General features: G+C 35.9%; 3 protein-coding genes across 38 annotated transcripts; 1 reads left to right on the forward strand and 2 right to left on the reverse strand.

Annotated features, from left to right (window-relative positions):
• Positions 1-11600: 11600 nt before the first annotated feature.
• Positions 11601-17662, forward strand: LOC147489069 (E3 ubiquitin-protein ligase SP1-like). Of its 36 annotated transcripts, none has more exons than XR_015201032.1 (10): positions 11601-12072; positions 12168-12218; positions 12356-12467; positions 12553-12670; positions 13510-13553; positions 13624-14439; positions 15155-15338; positions 15566-15726; positions 15926-16246; positions 16357-17662. XR_015201032.1 is itself a non-coding variant. In XM_086570627.1 (10 exons), the coding sequence occupies exons 5-8, from the start codon at positions 13457-13459 to the stop codon at positions 15681-15683; spliced, it is 372 nt and encodes a 123-aa protein (XP_086426753.1). In that variant the 5' UTR covers positions 11608-12072; positions 12163-12218; positions 12356-12467; positions 12553-12670; positions 13419-13456; the 3' UTR covers positions 15684-15726; positions 15926-16246; positions 16357-17662. The 36 variants fall into 36 exon arrangements, 32 of the variants coding, with proteins under 32 accessions (XP_086426753.1, XP_086426751.1, XP_086426756.1 ...); XR_015201033.1 differs by having other exon boundaries at positions 15585-15726; XR_015201031.1 differs by having other exon boundaries at positions 13624-13732; positions 14376-14439; positions 15155-15726.
• Positions 17663-17949: 287 nt separating this feature from the next.
• LOC147489070 (protein HEAT INTOLERANT 4-like) lies at positions 17950-21811 on the reverse strand. Its single transcript, XM_086570624.1, has 9 exons — positions 21112-21811; positions 20872-21047; positions 20683-20721; positions 20543-20596; positions 20380-20443; positions 20176-20234; positions 19132-19256; positions 18923-19010; positions 17950-18586 (listed from the first exon to the last, which is right to left on the reverse strand). The coding sequence occupies exons 2-8, from the start codon at positions 20872-20874 to the stop codon at positions 18938-18940; spliced, it is 417 nt and encodes a 138-aa protein (XP_086426750.1). The 5' UTR covers positions 20875-21047; positions 21112-21811; the 3' UTR covers positions 17950-18586; positions 18923-18937.
• LOC147489071 (uncharacterized) lies at positions 21546-23102 on the reverse strand. The gene is made up of 3 exons (XM_086570623.1): positions 22818-23102; positions 21949-22600; positions 21546-21824 (listed from the first exon to the last, which is right to left on the reverse strand). The coding sequence occupies exons 1-2, from the start codon at positions 22848-22850 to the stop codon at positions 21953-21955; spliced, it is 681 nt and encodes a 226-aa protein (XP_086426749.1). The 5' UTR covers positions 22851-23102; the 3' UTR covers positions 21546-21824; positions 21949-21952.
• Positions 23103-23704: the final 602 nt, after the last annotated feature.

Raw genomic sequence — 23704 nt, forward strand, 5'->3', positions numbered from 1 at the left:
TTTGCCATCTTTTGTACTTCTTATTTCGTGGAGATTATTTACTAAATCGGTTAACAAAACAATCGTGGCTCACAACATTTTAACCATGTTTCTTCAAGATTAAAACAACCCGAGTAAATGTTTTGGCCATGGCGGTGCTCCACGGGCAAGAGTTTAAGGAGCTGTTTTTGAAGGTTTTCAGGTTTGAGCTTATACATGGGGAAGGGGGATAGGGATATGAGAAAAACTAACTTACCTTCACCACTATAAGTTGAGGGGGTCACGTGACTCGTTTTCTTGAATCCTTTCATTGCCTTAGTTGGGGACCTCACGAAAATGAGTCAAAAGCTAATTTGGTCGGGATACTTACCATTGATCGGTGTGTTTGATCTTTATAAACTTATCGTAGGAGTTGGTCAATTTTGGAGATTGCCGGTGATGTGTTGTAGACACCATATTGATATATTTATACATGGTAGTAACTTTGTTATTTTTGTAGGTGTGCAAGTTAAGCAAACATTGCGAAGTTGTGACAAATGTGTTGATGGATTTGATCATCATTATGCGGTATGTAATCACCTTAATTCTTGGAACTTGCTCCCCTGTAGTGTGAAAACCAATGCTACTGACTCAAATTAAGATCTCCTTTGTTAAAATCAATGAATAAGATTGTTACACACACCCTCACACATACACATATTATGTATGGCATTAAGTTGACTCATTTGGTTAAGAAGATCTGAGGAAGTAATCTCTAAAGTGAACAATGTTAAAATGTTGAGATAATGCACTTGGATATTTACCACAAAAAAAAAAAAAAAAAAAAAAATTAACTTGGTGGAAATTATCAAGGTGCTCAAACAGTTAAGTTAAGTTAAGCGGTTGGGGTGGAGTTTGACTCTCTTTATCTGGTCCATGCTCACGGTATTGAGTGTTTAAGAGATGGTATACAATTATCAGACTATTATTTGGCAAAACCTCTTATGTTTGCCTCTCTCTACCACCTATCCGATGTATATCATTTTCTTGTTGGAATTTGATGAAAAATGCAAAATCCCTGTATTTGTGCAGTGGTTGAGTAATTGTGTTGGGAGGAAAAATTACATCACATTTGTGTCTTTAATGGCATTTAGTCTTCTTTGGGTGAGTAACATAGGTTTGATGCTTTACTTTCCTATAACTTCTTGAGGCTTGTATTTTAGCTAAAATTGAACGGTGACTTCTTTTTCTCACCTCATGGTCGAGTGCGGGGTTGGAATTGCAGTCCTGGTGCGGTGCTTTATACGTCCCACTCAGGGAATTCGTTAGTTATATCCTGTTCCAATTCAGGCAAGTGAAGATTCTTCGTGTCATCTGAAGATTTCAGACGAAACCGGTCATTACCACCAAACATGGGGTTGATATTAGCCGAGGTCTTAAAGCTGTTGTTCCTATTCTCGCATCTCATTGATAATACCGCCGGAGCATTACCTGCTGTTCTATTGTGCATCCCAACCATGCACAGTAGCACCCGCCCTCATTGGCGGACCTCCATTTGTGGCCCCATTTAATACATTAAAGGTTGCCTCACCTTCTGAGTCCATTTGCATTATGCCCACGGGTGATTGTTGTTGCACCCTTCCTCCACGTTATTCATCATCTCATGAAGCAAGCTGGATCATGTCTTTGCAAATTCTGGCTGCCTTGAGAAGGCTGTGAATGGTTCTACGCTTTGTAGTGCACCGTTTATTGGAGTCTTCTGCTTGCTGTTGAAATTTGGCATGGGGTTGACAATCCATTAAGCGGTATGTTTTCCATTGATCCCTGAATCGAAGATTCATGACCTTGAAATGGAGAAGTTTGTGTCTGCGAATTGGAGTATTGAAGGGAGAAGCCTCTTGTTGAAGCGCATTAGGATTGAATTCATGGAGTTACGCTTTCACGCAAGTTCGATAATAATTGCGAGAGCCAATGCGGTTTGTCTTTGAAGTATTCAAGACTCCACTTCCAACCATGTGGTTGTTATTGTTCATATGACTACTAAGACCGGGATGAATTGACATAACATTACTTTCGGTGTGTTGCGATAATTTGGTAGACCATGAGCACCACCAACCTCTTTGCCCAATTTCCTACAATTTTTGCATTTGGAACTTTAGGCTAGGATCGAGGATAATTCTTCACGCTCTGCATAATGCAAGTACAAAGTATTAAATTGTAAATCAAATGCGGCTGCTTTAACCGGTCCATTTGGCTATACCCTTTCTCAAAGCGGCACCTTAGCTCGAACTTTATTAGGTGGTAGTCTTGCGGGGTTGGAATTGCAGTCTGTGCGGTGCTTTAATGATAAAAGAGCTCTGAGCATCAAATAACTGAGGGGCTTGGTGTTGGATTCTCTCGGCCTATTTTAGCTAGTGTGGTGGTAAACTCGAATTTTTTTTACCTTTACTTTACGCTTTACTTCGGTCTTCTTTTGTCTAGATTTTTGTGCGTATAAGCCTGGTGGTCTTTTATAAGCTTTAAAGTCGGTCCTGTTCTTTACTATTTTTACTTAGCTCATGGTCGAGTCGCGGGGTTGGAATTGCGATCACAGTGCGGTGCTTTTCTCGATAAAAGAGCCTCTTGAGCATCAAATAACCGAGAGGCTTGGTGTTGGGTTCTCTCGCGGCCTATTTTAGCTAGTGTGGTGGTAAACTCGAATTTTTTACCTTTACTTTCTGCTTTACTTCTGTTCTTCTTTTTGTCTAGATTTTTGTCTGTATAATAAAGCTGGTCTTTTTATAAGCTTAAAAGTCGGTCCTATTCTTGTTATGTTTTGGCAAGTCGAATCAAAATTCTATGAAGAATCCATTTTTATTTTTTCTGATCCCCGCAATGCTTCTTAATCTGCAATCTTGAACTCTCCATCTAGAACTTTTTCATTTGGCAACCAAAAGTGTTTCTAAATTCCATTGTTTGATGTGTCATTTGTATCATATTTGTAACTATCTCTGTTATGTAGGGTAATAACTACTCAACATAAGAATCTGAACCACCAATGAAGCAAGATAAGGTTGTTTCTTAAGACTGATATGAAAAAGCAAGATATAGCCTACACAAAGGTATGTATTCTTTGAAAGGTATGTGAGTTGAGATAAACTTTATATTTCTATAGCATTTGTACCTGTGATAGTCATATTGATGCTTAATATTTATGCAGACATATATCTTTAAGAATGAATTTAAATTGGGCCAACTTAAAGAAATTGATTAAAATAAATTACTTATTACTAAATCCCAAAAAAATGAAATTTTCTTCAGAGTAGAGTATGTGAATAGAGAAGATTTTGTAAATGAAATTGGTCCTTTGGTGATTAAAAACTGAAAAGTCATACAATATATTAGAATAATTTAAACGAAAATCAAAAGTGGGAACTAAAAAAAAAGGTGGACATTAAAAAGGGACTACAATAAAGAAGCAAAATGGATAACTTAATCACTTTTCCATAAACTTTGGAAGTGCTTATGTGAAGGTATATGTCTTGCTTATGCATCAAGTCATGTGGGATTGTCAGTCATTGGAGCATAGTTGACTTCATCGGTCACCGGGTGGAACGCAATCCTATCTTAACGCTAGTTGAGTTGACAACTACTCAAGTAGCAAGAATGTTGTCGAGAAAACACATAAATTACATCTCACATAAACTACTAAAAATCAAAAAAGTACAATAACAGGAAATAATAACTATTAGGTCCACCCCTGAACTCCGGAGGCCAAGCATTGAAATTTGTATTAGCAACTTACATTCATCTCCTAAACATTGCTTAAATAACACAACCCCACCACCAAAGAAAAAAACAGCCTCATCAAATTCTTAACCAAGCTTCTAGGCCTTTGCAACCTTTTGGAATTGCATTTTGCCCAGGATCTCAAGTTATTCCCCGGTTCCGCAACAAGAGAAATATCGGTTTTCTTGCTAGGGGTGAGCCGAGGCTCTAGGTTTCCTAAGTTGTGTCTTGGGCGCATTGGCACCGCCTTTGGTCACGCCTTTAAAAGCAGACCTACAACTTTTTACTAAAAAACTGCCATCTCTTGCGCCGCTAAGGTGGTCCCCTTGGTACCGTGTTTGAACAGCCCTAGACTATCACTCCCATGATAATTCTACTCAAACTTGAAAATTAGCAATTTAACTTCTAAATATCTTGAAGAAAGAGCAATTGTAATCACTAAATACATTGGCAGGATCTCAATCTATATAAGTAACTCCCTCTTCGTTTTTTAATTTAAGGGTCATCCAATGAGCATTTGCAGTTTGCCAAGTCCACATGAATCAAGCTTCTTCAAATTGGTAAGGTTATGTAATGCTTTATTATGATCCCTGCAATGTTGCTATCAGGAAAACAACAAAGGTTAATTTAGAAATGCATTCAAAGAGGCGTTGACATAGGGTTAATGGATCAAAGCAAGGAAACATACCCTCTCCCTCCCTAGCAAGCGCCTTCGCCCTCGGTGGTGGAGGAATGGGTTTTAATTAAAAAGCATTTCTTATTCTTTTTAAGCAGCATAAGCCTTCAAAAAGTGGCATATACCCTAGATTGAGAAAGCATGGATGCATTCTTCTCATTTTCTTGATCCTAAGGTTATTGCAGAAATATTTCTGCAAATCAGATAAGACAACATTTTTTTTTTCTTTCAAGCCTAAAATGTAAAAGGGACCAAACGTAAGATCCATTAACTAATTCAACTTAACCTTCTGCCTCATCTCTTCCAGTTCTTTGGTGAGCATAGAGATAGCCAGTAAAGATTTTTAATATGATTGTATTCAGTGAGTTTCCTCACGAATATTTGAGTTTTGTAACATTCCCATCGGCTGACACTAAGGCAAGATAGGCTTTCGGGACTTCTTCAGTTGCTATCGCCAGTTTGCAAAATCAAGAAAGATAGAGATGTTGCTTGGAGAGGCAGGGGAAGAGGAAATATAGAAGAAATTCACTCGACTCACAACACCTCTCATAGAGGAATTGGAGCAGCGAATAATGTATTGGAAATTGGTAAGTGGGGGAGAGGTAGAGGAAAGACTCTGGAATCACAATGGAACAGAATTCCCGACTTGGGTAGGAGGATTCAGTCTCTACATGGTTCTCCTGCGGCAAGTGGATATGGCAGAGGAAATGGAGCAGCAAACAATATGAGAACTACAACATCATATAGCTCCTCATTTGAAATAGGAAAGTGGGGCAGAGGTGGAGAGATGGATGAAATCCAATCCTCATGGAATCGAAATTCTGATTCTTGTAGGGGAGTTAACCTGTCTTTGGCACATGCGAAAGATATGGGATCATCATGGAACAGGATTTCTGATTCCGGGAAGATGCAGGCCTTATCTCGGTTTTGTTGCGTTGCCGGTAAAAGAATGTCGGTGAGGAGGCAAGGAGCATATAGTGTTATGGAGAGATCAAACTCCTGAGTCTAATATGATAGTACACGCACCAAAGGTCACTTTACCATCAGCACGGGGATGGGCTGGTGCAGGAGCCAATCAAGGCCTCGGAAGAGGTAGGGGTGTTCCTGAAGGAACATGGTTGGCAAAGAACAGTTCCTTGGCGTCAAGAAATGCCACAAAAAATGACAGTAATTTTGCCTGGCAACGTGATTAATTACATTTGGTTCGACAAATGGGCGTATATAGTGTTCCACTTATGGTTTGGTGGAATATATTTGGACTCACCACAGTGGTGACAGGAGGAAGATGTAAGATACAATCAGACGACTCTAGCCTTTTGTTGACACGTCAATGGGTTCCTCATTCTTGCGTTGATCCTATTTTTGGTGCAAGCGTCGGGAAAATCTTTGCAAAGCATCTTGTACTTGTTATATGGCAGCTGTAAAGTACAATGTGGTAAAACCAAAAGCGTGGGTAGTTTACGTAAGTAGGATATGGAGTTTACCAAGTGTCAACATAATGAGGAGAAAATAAAAGCGAAATGATTTATATCTTTTCGACCAATAAAACTTAATAAATTGATAATATCCAATTTTTTCTAATCTATTGGTATGATGCAAATAGATACATCAATTAGCTAGAAGCTAATAGTCTAAAGACCAAACTAAAAACACCCCACTCCCATCTAAGAGAACCCAAAACAGAAAATACAGATCAAACCAAAACAGATAGCTACTTTAATGCAACAAAACCAAAAAAGAAGAACAAATAGCAACACGAAAGTGCCACTCGAGAAAGCACCACCATCTACGGGGGCAACATTATCCGCCATATGATGTTCCTACGGTTAAATGTATATATGGTTGGTACCCTATGAAAACACTCCTCCCAACGAAAAGAGGTATAATCATGACAGTTATATCAAAACTCGTAGTTGTTGTTATTTCTGCGCTACCCATTTTTCGGGGATTTGTCTTACTCCGCTATATCTTCTCCTACTTTCTCCACAACGCCCAACTAACAACAGAGCAATTCCTTTTCCGTCTCCCTGCATTGTAAGTAGTTGTTTCTTCTTTTGAGTTGCTACTTGAGTTTCAATTTGTGGTAGTTATTGTAGTTGATTTAATGCTTCCACCTTCTTGTTTTCTTCAGAGAGATAGGAAATAAAGTCAAAACAAACACTGATTGCCTCAAATGAGGTGGCCTAATTTTACTTGGAAGTGAATATATATATTAGAAGAAAGAATCTTGTTCGATAAAGATGAAATAATATTAGTTTACCAACACAGGTGTAAAAAGTATGTTAAAGAAATGTGTCATAGGAACATTCAAAATGATTCGATACAAAAAATTTAAATAAAGCGGATAATTGAAAATGAGAGGCAGGGAATAATAAAAAGGACACTATTATAACTATAGATTCTTGGTGGTTTGATTAAGGGAATCGGGGAAACCTAACTATCCACATCAATTGAAAATATGGAGTGTGAGAAACCATAGCTATTGTCGAGGAAGTTGAGAGGAGAGGAATCAACGGAGAAAATGTGAACGACTACAAGCTGGTGAAAGGAGTTTCCAAAAATAGTATGCGACAAATGAGAAACAATTAACAACGTAATAGAGAAAGGTAAATAAAAAAAAAAACTTACAATGACAATTGATGAGTAGAGAATGTCAAGGAAGATTGTTGAAGACTTCTTGAAGACAATATTTTTGGTATCTTTGATGCAATTTGTCTTCTCACATTGTTTAATAAAATCTTCAAACCCAGCGCGTGAAGTCACACGTGACAACTGCAACATATAGCGCCCATGTGAGAATACTGAATTTTTGAGATATACTCAACTATTTGGTTAGAGTTTGGCCTTGGCTTTTGTTTATTGTCATACAATAACAAAACTTTATTGGATCTTGCAGCGTAAGACAAAAGGCCAATTTTTATTTTTCGACTTCATCACAATCCGAGGAATGGTGTGTTCATCTCCACATTACTCCAATAATGATTTCTGCTTTTAGGACATAATCATTATTTTTGTCACTTTCATCCGAGTACCATTGCAAAGTCCCTTACTCACGGTTTATGTTTCTAATAAGCATGATAGAGCTCCCTCTTTTTAGTTGAATTTGATGATTCGCAATCCTCGATATTTGAAGAGTGTTAAGGAACTCCGTAGGATACAAAATGTCTTGATCTGCAATTTTATCAGATGCGACTTAATGTAATGCGCACTCAAGTATTCATGTATTTCACACTGGAATTAATGAGAGAACGTATTTGTTTAACTCATATCGCGAAGCGTTCGTAGGTGTCGAATGCATCGACTTCTCAAGTATTCTACATCTTTGTAGTTCCTTGAAAGTTCTGTATAAAACAGTATTTACAATCTCTTCTATCCCATCTCCTTTCCTCGAAGCGAATAATTAGATCTTCGTGTATTTCAATCCATGATGGTTCTTTTGCAGATAATGATCGACTGGGCAGTTTTCCTTCACCAATAGCTAATATCAATTGTTAAATTCTACATGGATTGGGTACTTGGTGATGTAGAATCTATTCTACTCAAGCGCTATGTTTATGGAAAGGCGAAAAACCTTGAAGTGGCGCCATAAGTAGGATCATTTATTGAAGCCGATCAATAGCTTCTCTTGAGCCTTTTTCTATAACTAGAAGCGTCTGCCTGAAGTCACCTCCCAAAAACAACTGTTTTCCGCCAAATGGTTTATCTTTCAAGCTTTTATCAATGCCGGACATTATGTCTCTAAATGTCTTGTCAACAGACTCAAAGTCATTTTCTTACTCATTGGTGCCGTCCCATATGACCAAATCTGTTTTCTGAATGAGTTTTGCCAAATGCATCTTTAGTGTAACATTGCAAGTTGTAGATTCAATTCGATTGGATAGAATTTTGAACCTCAGTGGGCGATTCGACCACACGGTAATAAAAGAGATGCTTTTTGGTTTTATTTTTATTTTCTTTTCTTTTTAATTAAATAAATTCCGTAGTATCTCTCAATCTCTCATCTCTTCCTTCTCAAAACTGAAAAAAGCCAGAACTTTTCAAACCCAAACCCCACCCTCTCTCTAACTCAATCTAAACAACAAGATTTTTATCTCCTTCTTATGTTGCTTTTCTTGATTATAAGCGTTTGATTGGTGATCTTTTGCTAAGAATCAAGCCTAGTTAAAACACTTGTTTTTCGGTATTTTTTTAACTCCGATTTGTTTTCTTTATTTTTGTTGTTTGTTATAAATTATATTTTCTATTATGAGTTGTGTTGTGATAAATCTATTTTTTATTTGTTAAATTAAATTGGGGTTTTTATATTAACTAGTTCTGTATATGGTTTAAGAGTTAAGACTGTAGAGGCGTAGAGCAATAGTGCTGTGGTTTTGAATGATTGAATCCATTGATGCATATAACTGGTTTATCTAGTCATTTAAACTTTTTTTAGATGGTTCTTGATAGTAAACGAATCTGCTGAACTAAGCATTCTGTATTTGTGCATATGTTATTTGATTAGGTGTAGGAATGCATTAGAAATTTTCATTGTGCCATTCAAATATATAGATGGATTCTTATTAATTACTCAGTCTCTAACTCACTACTATCAGATAAATGTGAAATTTGATCGAACCACTACTTTTTGTCGAAATTCCGAGATTTATACTGTAATTTGGGTCTTTGGAAAATTATTTTTAGTTTGCCTACTTAATCAAGACTATGGCATATTTGGGGAAGGGGTCCTACACTAAATGCTAAGGCACATTTTCATTTGTTTTGTTGGTAAATGATCCTTGGGTTTGTATATATATATATATATATATATATGGAGTAGATTCCGTTTACAACACTTTTTATACAACATTTTATACAATATCCCCCACCGGACCCTTCAAGATGTTTTAAGGGCTAATTTTTTGTGGATAAGATATACTCTCACTATGGATATGGCCTCCACAAAAAATCAGGTCATATAAACATTTCTAAGTTTTTCCAAAAAGGGTTGCAAAATCGATATTTCTAGACCGTTGATAAAAATTCGTAGGTTGAAAGCAATTTTTCTCATGGTTGGGAGTTTTCAAATAAGCTAATTTCTTGTAGATATGATCTCCATGGTGTGAAGATCATATCTACAAGAAATCAAGGCTTAATTCAAATTTTCAAAGGGTATTGTATAAAACGTTGTATAAAAAGTGTTGTAAACATAACCTACCCCTATATATATACACCAATTACCAAAGTGGTATACCGAAGTGGATTTTTAGCTTACTCTAGCCAATGCAATATTCTTGATATGCTAAAATTACAAAAACAAATGGTGATCATAATACACACGACTTTGTGATACACACATACCCCTAAGAGACTTGCTATAAACCCAACAAAAGCACCATGTCATACGTCTTCAACCTGCAAAATTCCTTTCAAAAATATCAATCGAATTATCACCCAAGAAAGCAAAATATCAATCAAAATCTGCAAGAAAAAGAAACCATAAGAAACCAGATCAATGAGTATGAACATAGAGATATGGTCTTGTTTTGCTACTTTCAAGTAATATACAAGAATGTTTATTGGATTTTGGTGGATTCAAACCACCGTCTCTTGAGATGTTGTAGACATGCACTCAGACTCTCAAGCGCTTTACCGTTGAAGCTAAAAATCCACTTACGTATACAAAAAGAACATCTACACATACCCAAGAATCAATTACCGAAAAAATATTTGCATTCAAACAGACTCCATAAATGTGCAGTGTAAAAAACTTGAAAAAAAAACACAAACAAACCATGAATATGTCATAGTCTTGATTCAGTAGACAAACTAGAAAAAGTTTCCCAATGACCCAAATCAATGTATTTCCAAGTTGGGGTTTCTATTCGAGCAGCATCATTAGAAAGAACCTTCAATCATAAAAAGTCCAATAGTAGAAAACCAGTTGACTAAACAACAATCTGACAGGAAAAGAAATTGTAAAACATAAAGTTAAACTTCAACTAGGGGTGCAAGTGGATATCCAATTATTCGAATCCGATTCGAATTCGTATTCGAAAAATCGGATATTATCCTAAAAATTTGGATTCGGATTAGGATCTTTTTATGTTCGAGGCGGTTTTCAGATAATCTGATGGGATCTTCGACATATCCGCATCCGATAATATCCAATCCGATTTAAAAAATTAATAGTTATTATATATAATTTATTTATTTATTTTTTATTGTACAAAATATTATATAAAATCATAAACTAATAATATAAAACTATAATAACAAAATAATAATAATAAATAACAAATATAATATTTATACTAGTTTTTATAGTGGTAAAATGAATTATTCAAAACAAATAAAATTTTAATTAATTTTAATTTTTGGATCAGATATTATCTGATATCCGTTTCAGATATCCGAAATCGGATTCAAATAATTTTTTTAATATCCGTCGGGATTCAGATTCGATTTGGATCTGACCATATCCATGATCCAACCTATCCGTTTGCACCCCTAATTTCAACCATCTCACAATCAAGTTTCACATTTATTTGATAATAGTTTGAAATGTCTAAACTTTTTAAGACATTTTTTCAAACAGTTCATGTGCCCTTATGCCTAGTCATTTATCTCCTTCTTTACAACTATTTACCAATCTATAAAAAGAGCACATTAACGCCATGTTTGGGGAAACTTATCAACACCACTAACTAACATCAATTTTCACTAAAATCTAACAATTACTTCAAATTAAAAATTCAAAACAACAAAGAAAGTGGGCGTCCATATACCTTGAGCAAGATAGAATCACAATATATATGCCGATGAACATAAAATTAGCGTTTAGGTTTAGTTTAGTGGGTATTTGTAAAGAGAGAATAAGGGGAACTCTTGCAAGAGAGGTAGACATTACCAAAAGAATTGTGATAGAAAGGTAGGTAATGGAAAATCTTGTTCAGATTAAGTACAAGAGAGAGAAGAGTTTCAAGGTGGCGTTTTTTGAGTTTGAGAAAGGAGAAATATATGTGGGTTAATAATAATAATAATAATAATACCAAATCTACAATGCGCAGGGCTTTCAATACATTCCCATGTGCGCATATCTTGACCGTACATATGTAATCTTGGACATTTAAGATGAGAAAATGTTTAAAGGATAAAACCGGAAGAAAACTGGCCATAAAATTTGTTTACTTCTCTCGGTTCTAAGTTTCTAACTTGCTCTAAACTCGCGCTCTCTGTATCCCATTATTTTCAGTTTCCTCAAATTTCAAATACTTTTCTCTCTTCTCAATTCTTCATCAAACTATTGGGATTTAGTAATGACGGCACCGGTCTTGGAAGAGACTCGTTTGCAGAAGGAGAACTACTATGGGCTGCGATTGAAAGATTTTTTTGGTTTCGAGTCTTAACTGTTTTGAAGATTTTTAGGCCTAAATTGCAATGTTAATGTAAAATTACTCCTCTTTTGAGTAAATTTTAAGTTAATTTATTCTGTGCATGTTTGGTAGATCAACATGACCCTTCCCTGTATTTTTGTTAAATATATTTTATGACAAGATGATGGGACTGGGTGTGTACATGTGGTGGGAGCTGGAGGTGCTAACGACTTGGTATTAGCTATGGGAAGAGAAATCTTTGAAGAGTCTGGTCGATCCCTTGTACGTGGGACACTGGATTATCTCCAAGGATTGAAGGTTTGTCTTATTCTGCAACATCGCTATATAGAGATGTCTCAGTGAATGTATTACCTATTAATTCTATTTACCATCTGCATATGCTTAGAGTGAAGCGCATTGAAAGAGCTCTTCCGATTGGGACTTCATTGACTGTTGTTGGAGAGGTGATATTAAATATTAAGAATACATCATTTAAAATGCTAAAAATATATGTTGTTAAACTGTTACCTCTTGTTATTTGTCTTCGACTCTTTGTTGGTGTTATCTCTTATATTTTTGTGTTTCTTTTTTGGCTGCTTAGGCTGTCAAAGATGATATTGGGACAATACTGATTCAACGCCCACATAAGGGGGCCATTTATGTGTCCCCAAAAGTATTGATCAACTCATTGCAAATCTTGGGATATGGTCAAGGTTGTTTTCTAAAATGTGGTACCGAAGTGTTTCATTTTTAGTACATTACCAGTTATATGTTATTGACTTACTACAATTGGTACAGCTACAGGTTCTACAAGTACGCCTCTATGGGGTTCACCGCGTAGTAGGTGTTTTTCTGATTGCTAAACATACTATTCGATACATCATGGAAAGAAGACGCCGGTATGATTGCAGCGAAGGTAAATCTTTTTTTTTTTCTTTAAATCTTAAATTTCGTGGTACTGTTATGAGAATATGCATAATTGTCATCATCCGAAGGGCAGAAATGTACACAACCATATCAATGTTAGAAGGTTGGTACTATGAACATGATGTAACACAAAGGTGGAAGCAAAATATGATGATAAACACTGATAAATTTTAATGAAAAATGCACCTAAATGTAGGGATTAAATCTTCAATTAGAAGAACGATTCTCTTAAATAAATTTTCAACAACAACCAACCAAGAATGAAGGCTAACATGCCTTAAAATAATAAAAAGACTACTAAATGTCTATTATCTAATGGAATCCGAATAGGAACTCACCCTAATTCGTATTCCTATTTGAATATGGAAACCAAAGAAAATAGAAACTACTAAGTAGCATATTGCCAATTTAATAAAAATAATAAATAATCTACTTCTAATTCTCTGCATCTAAACAAATTAAAGATCCCCATCTTCTTTAATGAGATTGTAGCCCAGCGCATGACCACATAACTTCTTGGATGCATTTGATGGATTTCTGTTTCACTATCATGTCTCTGTAAGGCACTGATGGATTTCTGTTGCACCACTTGCACTACCTTTTTTACACCATGAGTTTGTAGGTCAGACATTAGTTCGCCACTATAAATCTGATACACAGAAGCATGACAGAATGTTAATCAGAGAGGAAAGTCTGAAAATTAAACTTCTAGATTAAAATTTGTCTTGACTCTGCAGGGTGATTTTGTCAAGATGATATATTAGCAGGTTCTACTATGCTTCTTTGTTATCCTTCTGAAAAACATGTAATGAGGTCTTGTTCTTTCAGAGTCCTTGCTGCTGCTGCACAAAGATTAGAGCAGGATCATGATGGTACATTTCTCCAGTGTTTTATTTTTTATTAGTTTATAAAAGTTTTTATGAGTTTAATTTTGACGAGTAGGTTTAGATGAGAAGACTGACAATGGACCGGAGAGTGCAAAAAAGGAGCGCCTCATGCCAGATTTGTGTGTGATATGCTTGGAACATGAGTACAACGCGGTGTTTGTCCCGTAAGCACCTTGCAAACTCTCCTTTTAGTTTGCCTAATTTGGCTAGAAAAATTCATTTGTTTTTAACTTTTTTATTATTGGTGGGGTTCATGTTTTTTCACCATGACTAGTATTCTTAATTCACTTCTGGATGCAAGGTGCTTACGGGAATAATACAATTTACTGTTGTATAGTGCTAGCGGGAATTCAAAAGGAAATTTTTTAAAAACAAATAAGTAAAAAGTCTTGGAATTTTGTGATTTGATATAATAATTTCTCTATGATTATATTTAGACCGTGATTCTATTTTTGCTAGAACAACTCCCTACCCTATCATTGTATATCAATTCAATCCCATTAGTAGTTGGTTAGGCATGTCAATACATTCAAGTATAGACATGAGTGATTAGGCTGGAATACTTGTCAATGACTTTCTAGTTTGCTTTAATTTAATCCTGGGGTTAGATGTCTACTGGAGTCGTTGTCTTCCTCATTATTATTATACCAAATCTACAATGCTCACAACTTTGTATGCAACTCAATGCGCACAACTTAGTAGTTAGTACTAAATGCCATTCTATGATTATACAAAGTCTGAATCAATTATGATTTTAATTGTACCTTCTAGGTGAGTGGGCACTTTCAATAGCATTTGTTTTTTCAGCAGATGGATTCCTTCGGTAATGTCTGGTCATCCTATGGAAATTTCCCAGTGTTACAACTTACACGTAAGAAAATGAATACCCTTGCAATGGGCAGAATAGTTGTTTGGTTGGACTGTTTTGTTCCATCTAGGCTCTTTGTATTAGCATGACATATCGCCACATCGTTAATATTTGTGATTATAGTTCAAGGTAGGGGTTTTTTGTTGGCTTTGAGGAACCTTTTTTGGAATCTGAATCATTTTTATTCTGGCTTGCGTACTGATACAAAGATGTTGCATAATCAAATCTACGTGCAGGGAATATATATCAGATAAAGTGTCTGGACTTTAAGATATCCGCACTAAATTCTAGGTGCAGGGTTATATGAGTTAATCTACAAACTCTTACTATTATAGTTTGCATGTTCATGTATATGAGTTATATAGTTACCAAATATCGTTGAGGATAATTATGGCCTATTAATGCAAAGACAGAATCTGACTAGCTTTTAAAGTCACCTATTACATTACATCTGACAATGAGTGTCATAGATTAAATCTGCGGAATGGTTTTTTGCTGGAATTGCGTTTGCTTTTCTTCTTGATGTCATTGGATTATGTTGCTAATTGAATTGGTGACATGAGTTATGGAGTCTCCATATAATTGGATAACTTGTATTGTGCGGCTGTTGATCAGCAACTGTTTCCTGTTCTCGGTGTTACTGAATGCTGACTCAGGGATGTCGTAGTTAGTTCTTGACCAAAAACTCATTTTGGGGCTTTTATCTCTCACTGCATAGTTCAGAAGCAGGAGCAGGATGGCTAGTATAAGAGGAAGTATCAGACAACCAACTACAAACTTATATGAAAGAGACAGAGAGAGAGTTCACTAGTTCAATTTCCGGACGAGGAAACCATGAAAGAGAGATTCGTGAAGTTATAATTACTGAATTTGCATTATCCAGTGCTTTGACGCTTTTGCTGGTATGGAACATAATTGTTGTGTACTATAATGTCATTAGTCTATGATAACTCTACTGCATTTTCTCTCTCTCTATACCGATTCACTTGCCTCATGCAGTATAACTATTTGGATTTCGTGGTACTGTTTATGGCACACCTTCAAATTAGAAAATCAGACTCCTCATATCATAACCCTAGCTAGTTCTTTATGTTTTAACTAACTTAACACAAATATAACGTCCTCATAGCTTCCTAATGATACAAAAGTGCTGTAATGGGATTGGTCTTTGGAGAGCTGTGGAAAAGGGAGACAGAAAAGACGAGCAGATGCCAAAGAGAATTTGTTTTTTGCCAACTACGTGCTGAGCTAATTCATGCCAATCAGTACACCAATTGCAGGAGGCTAGAGGTATTTTTAAACACTAGTAGCGATAATGTTTATTGATATTTTAGAATTCATTAATAACAAATTTTATTTCTTTTGATCATGTAATGAGACCAAAAGTTGTTTCTCTGACATACATGTGTATCTTCCCACACTTCAAAATACAGACTCTTTGCTTCTAGGTGCTTTGTTATCTTGCCTTAAGAATGTGTGTGTCATGCAGGACATTGCAGCACTTAAAAGTTAAAACAGAGTTCTGGCACATAGAAAGGGGAATAGGGCAGAAGGATGAATCAAGACGAAAGGCCAAGAAAAGCATGGGGCTTCTTTCATATCATGTCTATGATAATAATAGTCTGGTAGGGATAGTCTAACTAAGGAACCTAACAAAGTGTTGTCTGCTCCAGTGGAAATACTTGCTTCACGTGTAAAAACTGTTCTCTGACTGGGAGAGCACTGAGGCGCTGCTGGGATGCCACAGGAGCTTAGCAGATTTTGAAATAGACCAAACTTTCTTCACCATACCCAAGTCCAATATAACAAGGTTAGCATCAAAAGACTACTACTTTTCTGATTGTATATCACACACAATGAGATGGTGTACATGTGATTATGTCCATTGACTGTCCAACCTTTTGCTTTATGAAATTACAGATTGAGCCCGAATCACAAACTCAGCTTTTGAATATGGAAGGAGTTTTGTTGGCAGGAGTTCCTGGAGTAGGTGGCTTTGATGCAGTGGGATATTGTTGTTGCAGCAGTTCTTGAATCTTCGAAATACCTCCTTGGGTTTATCTAAGATAGGCTACATTTGTCAGTAGCTTGTTCCAAATAGTTTTAGGAACCTACTTCATGTTCTGTATTCTTTGAGTTGTTTCAGGAACATCCATATGCTCTTATTTGTGTTAGTCTTGAATAGTTAATGTAAGGTGGTAAGTGACTGCAACCTATATTATGAAGTGCTACCTGTTATCTTATCTCCTCGGACCAAGGACTGTAACGTACAGTTCTGAAAATCATGATGGGTGCTCTTTTTGTGAATTTTTAGTATAATTTCTGGAACTATAACCCAGTCCCAGCATTTTATATATGCGATTGAATTTACAATACTAGCCTTTGTTTTAGCATTCTATTTAGAAGACCATGGGACAAGTCGTGAATGAAACCAGCATGGTATCTTGAACGAATATCTAGCAACAACAGCTGAAGAAACATATTGGTGGAAAATTTACGAACTTCTGGATATTGATGATGCACTGATATGCTAACATACTGCCTTGAACTCGTAATATGTTCGACTTTTATATAAAAACAAGTACTCAAAATTTTTATGCATCTTTTGCGTAAGCTATATGATGATATGATGATGATGCATAGTGCAGTAACTCTTTAACGTGAAATGATCTCCAAGTTTTTTACACTTCATCCATTCTCTGAATTGTGAGGGATCTTACATATGATCCTAAGGGTTATTAGAAAGAGCCTCTGATACATCCCCTTGGTTTCCTGATATAGCTTGGTAAAATATTTCTCTATAATATTATTCATCTATTGATTCCATTGCTTTGTTTCGGCAGGATTTCGAGTTGAGCTGGTTCTTGTTGGTTACTGTTGTAGCTTGTGTAACAGTTGATGTCGAGGTCTACCTAGAGAGCATAGAGGGGGCCTCGGATTCACTTATTAACCATCAAGCTTCTTGAGTCGTCATGCTTCGATTTTGATAGAATGTCGGATTTGTGCTTATTAGCATTCAGAAGATATCAATTTGTCGGATAAAAGTTTGTCGGATAAAAGAAATAATGAAGGTTACTACACATATTTATCAGAAAAGTTTATGTTAGATTAGCATATAGTCGTGGGAATTTCCATTACTAGAGGATTGGTTCCAAATATACTCTTAGGAAGAATTGTAAACTAGAGAATAATTTTGATGAAAATATTACAAAGTTAATTCATTACATATACAGACAGATAGCTGCAAGCCTTAAAATTTTCAGAATATCAAACAGAATAGAGACGGCAGTCCACAAATTTGTTAAGGAGAAATGTCTATCTATCTTCCTACTGGATGGGATTTTTCCGCGAAAAGGCGAGACTCGTCAAGTTTTGTGCCAAATCAGCACTTTAGCACCTACTTTTAGCGATTTTGGCCTGTTTAATGTAACCGAAATGGACTGAAAATTCTGAAATTGTGTCGTCCTCATGGAAGAAAAAGCAACTCTTAAGGACAGAAATCAGACTACGATATATTCTTCTGAATCAATATACTTGATTTACTTGTTGAACTCAACATTCAAGAATACAATCACTATTTTTGCTTTCGAATTTCTATACATGAACATCAAATAGGCCAAGATTCTAAACCTCAATTGGGCAGTCATGCCCAATAAAAAAAAAATGACAATGGTATCTCCTTTTCTCACTCTTAACAAGTAACTCTAAACCTTAATGTACACCAGTGCTTGGGTAATGATCGGGAAAGACCGATGAGACCCAACATCAAAGAATTCCGTAGGATATATAGAACCACCGTCCAAACATGAAAAAGAAGCAATGGTACGTGGTGCTTGGTGCTTGGTGCTTGGACGAATAAGCAACAACACGTGGTTCACGATACTTCCACTTGGAGCTCATCCATGCCGGGTGGAGACAATGGTGGAACTGCTATTACATGAGACGCGTCAGCAATCTCAAGGACCTTCCTTGCAGTTGCCTGAGAATCTTCACTCCTGCCAAACTTTCTCATGGATAAAACATTAGACTCATCCGTTCTACCAGAATTGCTGCTCTCAACAGAGGATAAGAACTTCTTCGCTAGAGTCATTTGTGCAGACACGATAACAGAACTGAACATGCCTGACTCCCTTAATCCTTGAACAATGGCCTGAAGAAGAAAATATTAAGTGATGCATTTTACGCTAATTAAACATTAATAAGGTACATATCTGCACATGCTTATCAGTATAAAAGCATCACAGAGTGCAGGCAAAACTTGACAATTGATCCCATGAGACTTTCTGTAAGTAAATAACATACCCTAGTGGTAAGCATAAGTAAACAATACACGACTTCAAGATTAAGTCTAAGAAACAGACTGAAACTATAGTGATTTCCAAATAATTGGAGTCAAGGCAACAGTCTTTATCTCTTAGGAAAGCAGTGATAGAAAACCATGTGCATGTTTCCTTGAAAGACACACGTATGTTGTAACTGAACGTACCATGGGAGCATATATTCAAGTTAGAATGCCCTTCCTGAGAAGTTTCAGGTTTAATGTTTTATCAGCCCATACAATGTGCTCATGGTACCTACAATAGAATAAGGTATTGTAAACTCGCATCAATTCAGAAACAGCTAAGAGATAGAATAGCAATTTCAAGAAATGATAATTAAGGTCTAATAAAACAACAAATAGTTAGGAGAGAATACCTATATGCTAGTGGGATGTATGGAACCCAGTCCATTTTCATTTTCTTCATGGGAAGTATTTCCTCGGCCTCCCTTTGAACCGAATTAATACCGATCTTATCGGAAGGCGGGAAAGGAGACACAATCTGTCAAATAGAGGTAAATGAAGCATTGCATGAGATACAAAACGTATATTAGCTGTAACACTTTTTTATGTGATCCTACACTACGTCACTACTACATATTTATTGAATGAGTGGAACATGTAAAACCTGTGTATGTTAAAAGATAACAGTTATCAGCTACGGTTATTGTCTATATGACTGTCCAGCAGAGCAGCACACAAGCTTCTTGTGCTCACAAGAGTTATTGTGCAATAGGAAGGTCTGCGATTAATGCTCTTAAATGTCTACAGTTCCAAGCAGATAAGTCATTTTGCAAGCTTCTACTTCAGCTTGCTTAAGCTATAGAGATCTAACGTCAAAACAAACAAGAAAACAGACATTGGAATTTTGAAGACAAAATATATTCCAGTCTTTATAAGTAAAAAGGCCAATACTTAATCAGTAAATGCCACCTCCCTCTTTTTTCATTTTAGGTCTTATAAATGCATTTATGAGTATGCTAATACTTACAAGCTACATAATAACGATTAAATCATCTCCGGACTTATAAGTTTATTCGTAAGCAGATATCAAGTTGCCTGATTTATTTCCCCATTCAACAATTTATTTCCATATTCATTATCATTCATTATCAAAAATCATTTGAGTTGTTCTTTAATGCCAAAAAGAAACACATAATACTATTTTAAAAGCGATCTTTATTATTATAAGTTTACCCGTTTGTATTAGAAATTATAAGCGTTTCACTAGTAATTCATAATGATCTTATCCAAATTTGACCCCAAGTAATACCAGTCCCATCACAATTTCGAAAGTCTATTATAAGCAACAAAAAGAAAACCATAAAACAGCAATTGTCCTATAAAACATTCACACAGTTTCAAAACGAGGAGTTAACTCAATGATGTCCATAAAAAGAATGTTTGCAAAGGGAACTTACTGCCACCACCACAGGGATGCATATTACTTTATTTTCACCGTTCACAGGTACCAATTGAGCTGAAAAACAGAAACGGGAGACCATTAGTATGATATAATAATGAAGGTATTTACGATAGATAGATATCGATGTGCATATTAAAAATGCATATAGATAAGTTGAGACATAACCTAAGTAGATCCGGAAAGACATATGAAAACTTACGCTCAATACAACTGAAAAGATAAACTTTGTTGCCATGAAGCACTCCATTCTCTTCAAAGGCATCCTAAACAAAATATGTTTTTATTAGCGTTAAGTTATTAAGGCAAAATAAATAATAGAAAGTAATCCAACAAAAAAATATATAAGGAATTTTCATACTCACTTCTAAATTTGAAAAGTTCCAATTGAACCTATAGACCATATCAAATTGATCCCACTGCATTAAAATTACATAATAACAAGTTTTTCGCTGTAATAATAAATAAACAGACGAAAAAATTTAATTTGAAAACAAAAGCGAACCTCAGTTCCAACGGGGAAAACAGCTCTCCATAAATCTTCCTGCAAAATGAAAACTGAGGCTTTGATTAGATGAATTTCAATATAAAAATGTGGGTATTTGTGAATCTGAAACGTCTCACATTTCCAAGAGAAACACTAAAAACCCTAATTACAGTCAATAAAATTGAATATTGAAGAAAATTATTATACCATGTTACGTTTCTCTTGGAAGAATTCGTCGGGAGTAGTAGGAGCCTTAACACGCTTACGTCTACTTGGACCAGCTTGTTCTTCTGGTGGATCTTGTTCAGCCACCTTAACCTTCTTCTTCTTATTATTCTCTACCACTACTACTACTTCTGCTGCTGTTTAAACCATATATAGGCCTGCGAGAGAGAACATGCATCAAGCCTTGATAAATACAGGGTGATATAAAGATTGGAAACTCACAGGTAAAGATATTGAGCATGCGTAAGCTGGATTGTCAGATGCCATAGAGCACTGCCCACCATCACAAGATATGTCAAGGACATCATCATTATCAACTGCAGAAACGGGATCTGCAAGCTTTCTGGAATTAGAATGAAACGACAAGGCACTCTTATTAGAATAAATATAATTATTGCAACTCTGTACGTTAATCAAAACCAAACTTCAGATAATAGTCAGCAAGAAAACAAACAGGACAGCTGTGAAAAGGAAAACACTTGCCGCAGAATAGCAATGGAAACACAAAAATGAATAAAGAAAGAAACTTATCTGCACCCAATGTAAAACACAGTTATGACAAACTTGGAGCACTAGTACCGTACGTCCTTACCAGATCCTTCTCTTGTATCAAATACCATTATTTGACCACCATCAATTTAGAACTTGATAGGATATCAACTTAGGCATAAGAAATAATAAAATTTTAACTTAAGTACATCACAATAACAACCAGATAGAAAATTCAATGTTGTTGCACTAACTGACAACATCAACAAGAGAATGTCTGTCAATAGTCTAATCCAGAAAACAAAAGCATACACTTCTACTCAATAACGAAAAACATTTTCTTAATACTAACTGAAAATATCAATAAGAGAATGTTTGTCACGTCGCTGGGATGACGAACCATCCTTACTACGAGATGGCGCCTAAATAATATATGAAATGTCTTCCTGCAGGTTTACACAAAAACCATATTAGTTCAAAATAAGTGTAAAGAAGTCATAAAGTTGGATGCGCAAAAAGTAGAATGAAAAAAGAAAATTTTAAATATCGCACAATGTAGGAGCCTCCTACCAAGTCAGTCTGAATCACTCAGAATCACATGGTCGCCCAAATGATCATCTCTGCAAGAGACAAGTGGAAATGCATCAAAGCGAGACATGAAATATGATTTCCACTCATTTGCGATTTCACGATGATGTTTTTCCCAAAACGACGCGATCTTTGGCATTGGACAATTTGCTTCCAAATTCAACTTTAAAAAGTGGTTTGGAACACGCCCAATACCAATGACTTTATAGTCATTCTCATTGAATGCCGACTTTAACGGCGAGAAAAAGTGTGACAACCCGCCATTGAGAAATACACAATCGCTAACGCTTATACTTTGACGCCGCAAGATACCCATGTTCGGTAGCAACATCCATTTCTCTTCAGGAGCATCACCCTTAAAGTGTAATAGACTTCCCTCACAACGAGTCACGTTTTCATGACCGAACATCCGTATGTACTCTTCCTTACTTGCGTGCAACTCTGAAATCAGATTAACTCGTACTTGGACCCAGGCATCCTCGCCATACCCCAATGCCATGGCCAAGGCCCTAAATCCACAGTTGCCGTCACCCTTTGGATCTTCAATATCCAAAATTAAAGGTTGTAGAATGTCTGGGAAGTAATCCAGATAGCGATAGAAGGAGCAATCACCCATATCCTTACCAAACTCAACCTAAAACAATAACAAATGATTATCTTCGTACTTGTAACAAGTAAAATGTGTATTATGTGAATGCACCTTTTTCGTTGTTACAATGGGGGTATTGTCTAAAGAATCTCTAGCACACACCGTTTCAAGGATATAACAACATCTCACTATGCAACTATTTTTCTTTTTATTAATATAGTTTCTACTTAATCATAAAATCCTTAGCATAGCATGAATTTACCTTCCGTTTTGCTTTCATTGTCTCCTTCATCATTTCGGGGAGTGATAGGTAAAAGCATCTTTATATCTAATAATTGGCGAGGAGTATTCTCTAGTTCCACTAAAGCCGCTTCAAACGCGTCATCTCGGGATCATTCTCCCATTTCTTTGTCGATATTTCCAACTTAACTCTATCCTCAATTTGGTTGGCATGGGACTCTAAACCTTTAAAACTCTCATCAAGAATCACGATTTCATTGCACTTAAATCTAGCTTCACGCCAACCACCTCCTTATGTAGTTTTTCCATTGGAACACGAAAATCAAAACTAAATAAATAATCATTAATATTTGAGGCTTCAACGACATATTGATAACTCTAGTCGAAAGCATAACAATTGACCCTTAACATTATTTAAACGTTCATTTTGACTTCATAAGCGAGGCGGTGCAAGATATCTGAATATATGAGAACTAACATAGCAAAATTTAGAAAACAATAAAACTTCTATTACTTCTCAAGAAGAAGGTACGGGTATTATCTGAACAAAAACAATAATTACTACCTGGGAGACATAATGAAACTAAGTAACAAAACCAAGGAACAAAAAGAAAAATAACATTACAAACTAAAAACTTCTAAGCAACGGGAAATGGGTGTATATCTGGACTGTTAAGAGAGAGATGCATGATGAGAAAAAAATTAAAATGTTAACATACTTGAACTTGGTAATACAACAAACGAAATGGGAAATAAAAAGAAATCACAAGTCCATTAACCCTTCTTGAACAAGCAATTTGGCCTACAGTCCAGAAATGTATATAGGATAGCTTACCGGTAAAGAGGACATCACCGATTAAAAATAAAATTCTGTATCCATAAAGTGATTTTGTAGCAAATCAAACATTT

Source organism: Coptis chinensis, chromosome 7, assembly GCF_015680905.1.
Source record: "Coptis chinensis isolate HL-2020 chromosome 7, ASM1568090v1, whole genome shotgun sequence".
Taxonomy (NCBI): Eukaryota; Viridiplantae; Streptophyta; class Magnoliopsida; order Ranunculales; family Ranunculaceae; genus Coptis; species Coptis chinensis.

Coding starts and splice junctions, on each gene's coding strand:
- LOC147489069 (XM_086570627.1), top strand. CDS start 13,457: ATGCTTCTTTGTTATCCTTCTGAAAAACATGTAATGAGGTCTTGTTCT. Junction 13,733..14,375: donor TACAACGCGGTGTTTGTCCC/GTAAGCACCTTG, acceptor TTGTTTTTTCAG/CAGATGGATTCCTTCGGTAA. Junction 14,440..15,581: donor CCCAGTGTTACAACTTACAC/GTAAGAAAATGA, acceptor CTAATGATACAA/AAGTGCTGTAATGGGATTGG.
- LOC147489070 (XM_086570624.1), bottom strand. Junction 20,444..20,542: donor GGAACTTTTCAAATTTAGAA/GTGAGTATGAAA, acceptor TATTTTGTTTAG/GATGCCTTTGAAGAGAATGG. Junction 20,235..20,379: donor TCTTTTCAGTTGTATTGAGC/GTAAGTTTTCAT, acceptor TCTGTTTTTCAG/CTCAATTGGTACCTGTGAAC.
- LOC147489071 (XM_086570623.1), bottom strand. CDS start 22,850: ATGATGAAGGAGACAATGAAAGCAAAACGGAAG. Junction 22,601..22,817: donor CAATGAAAGCAAAACGGAAG/GTAAATTCATGC, acceptor TTATTGTTTTAG/GTTGAGTTTGGTAAGGATAT.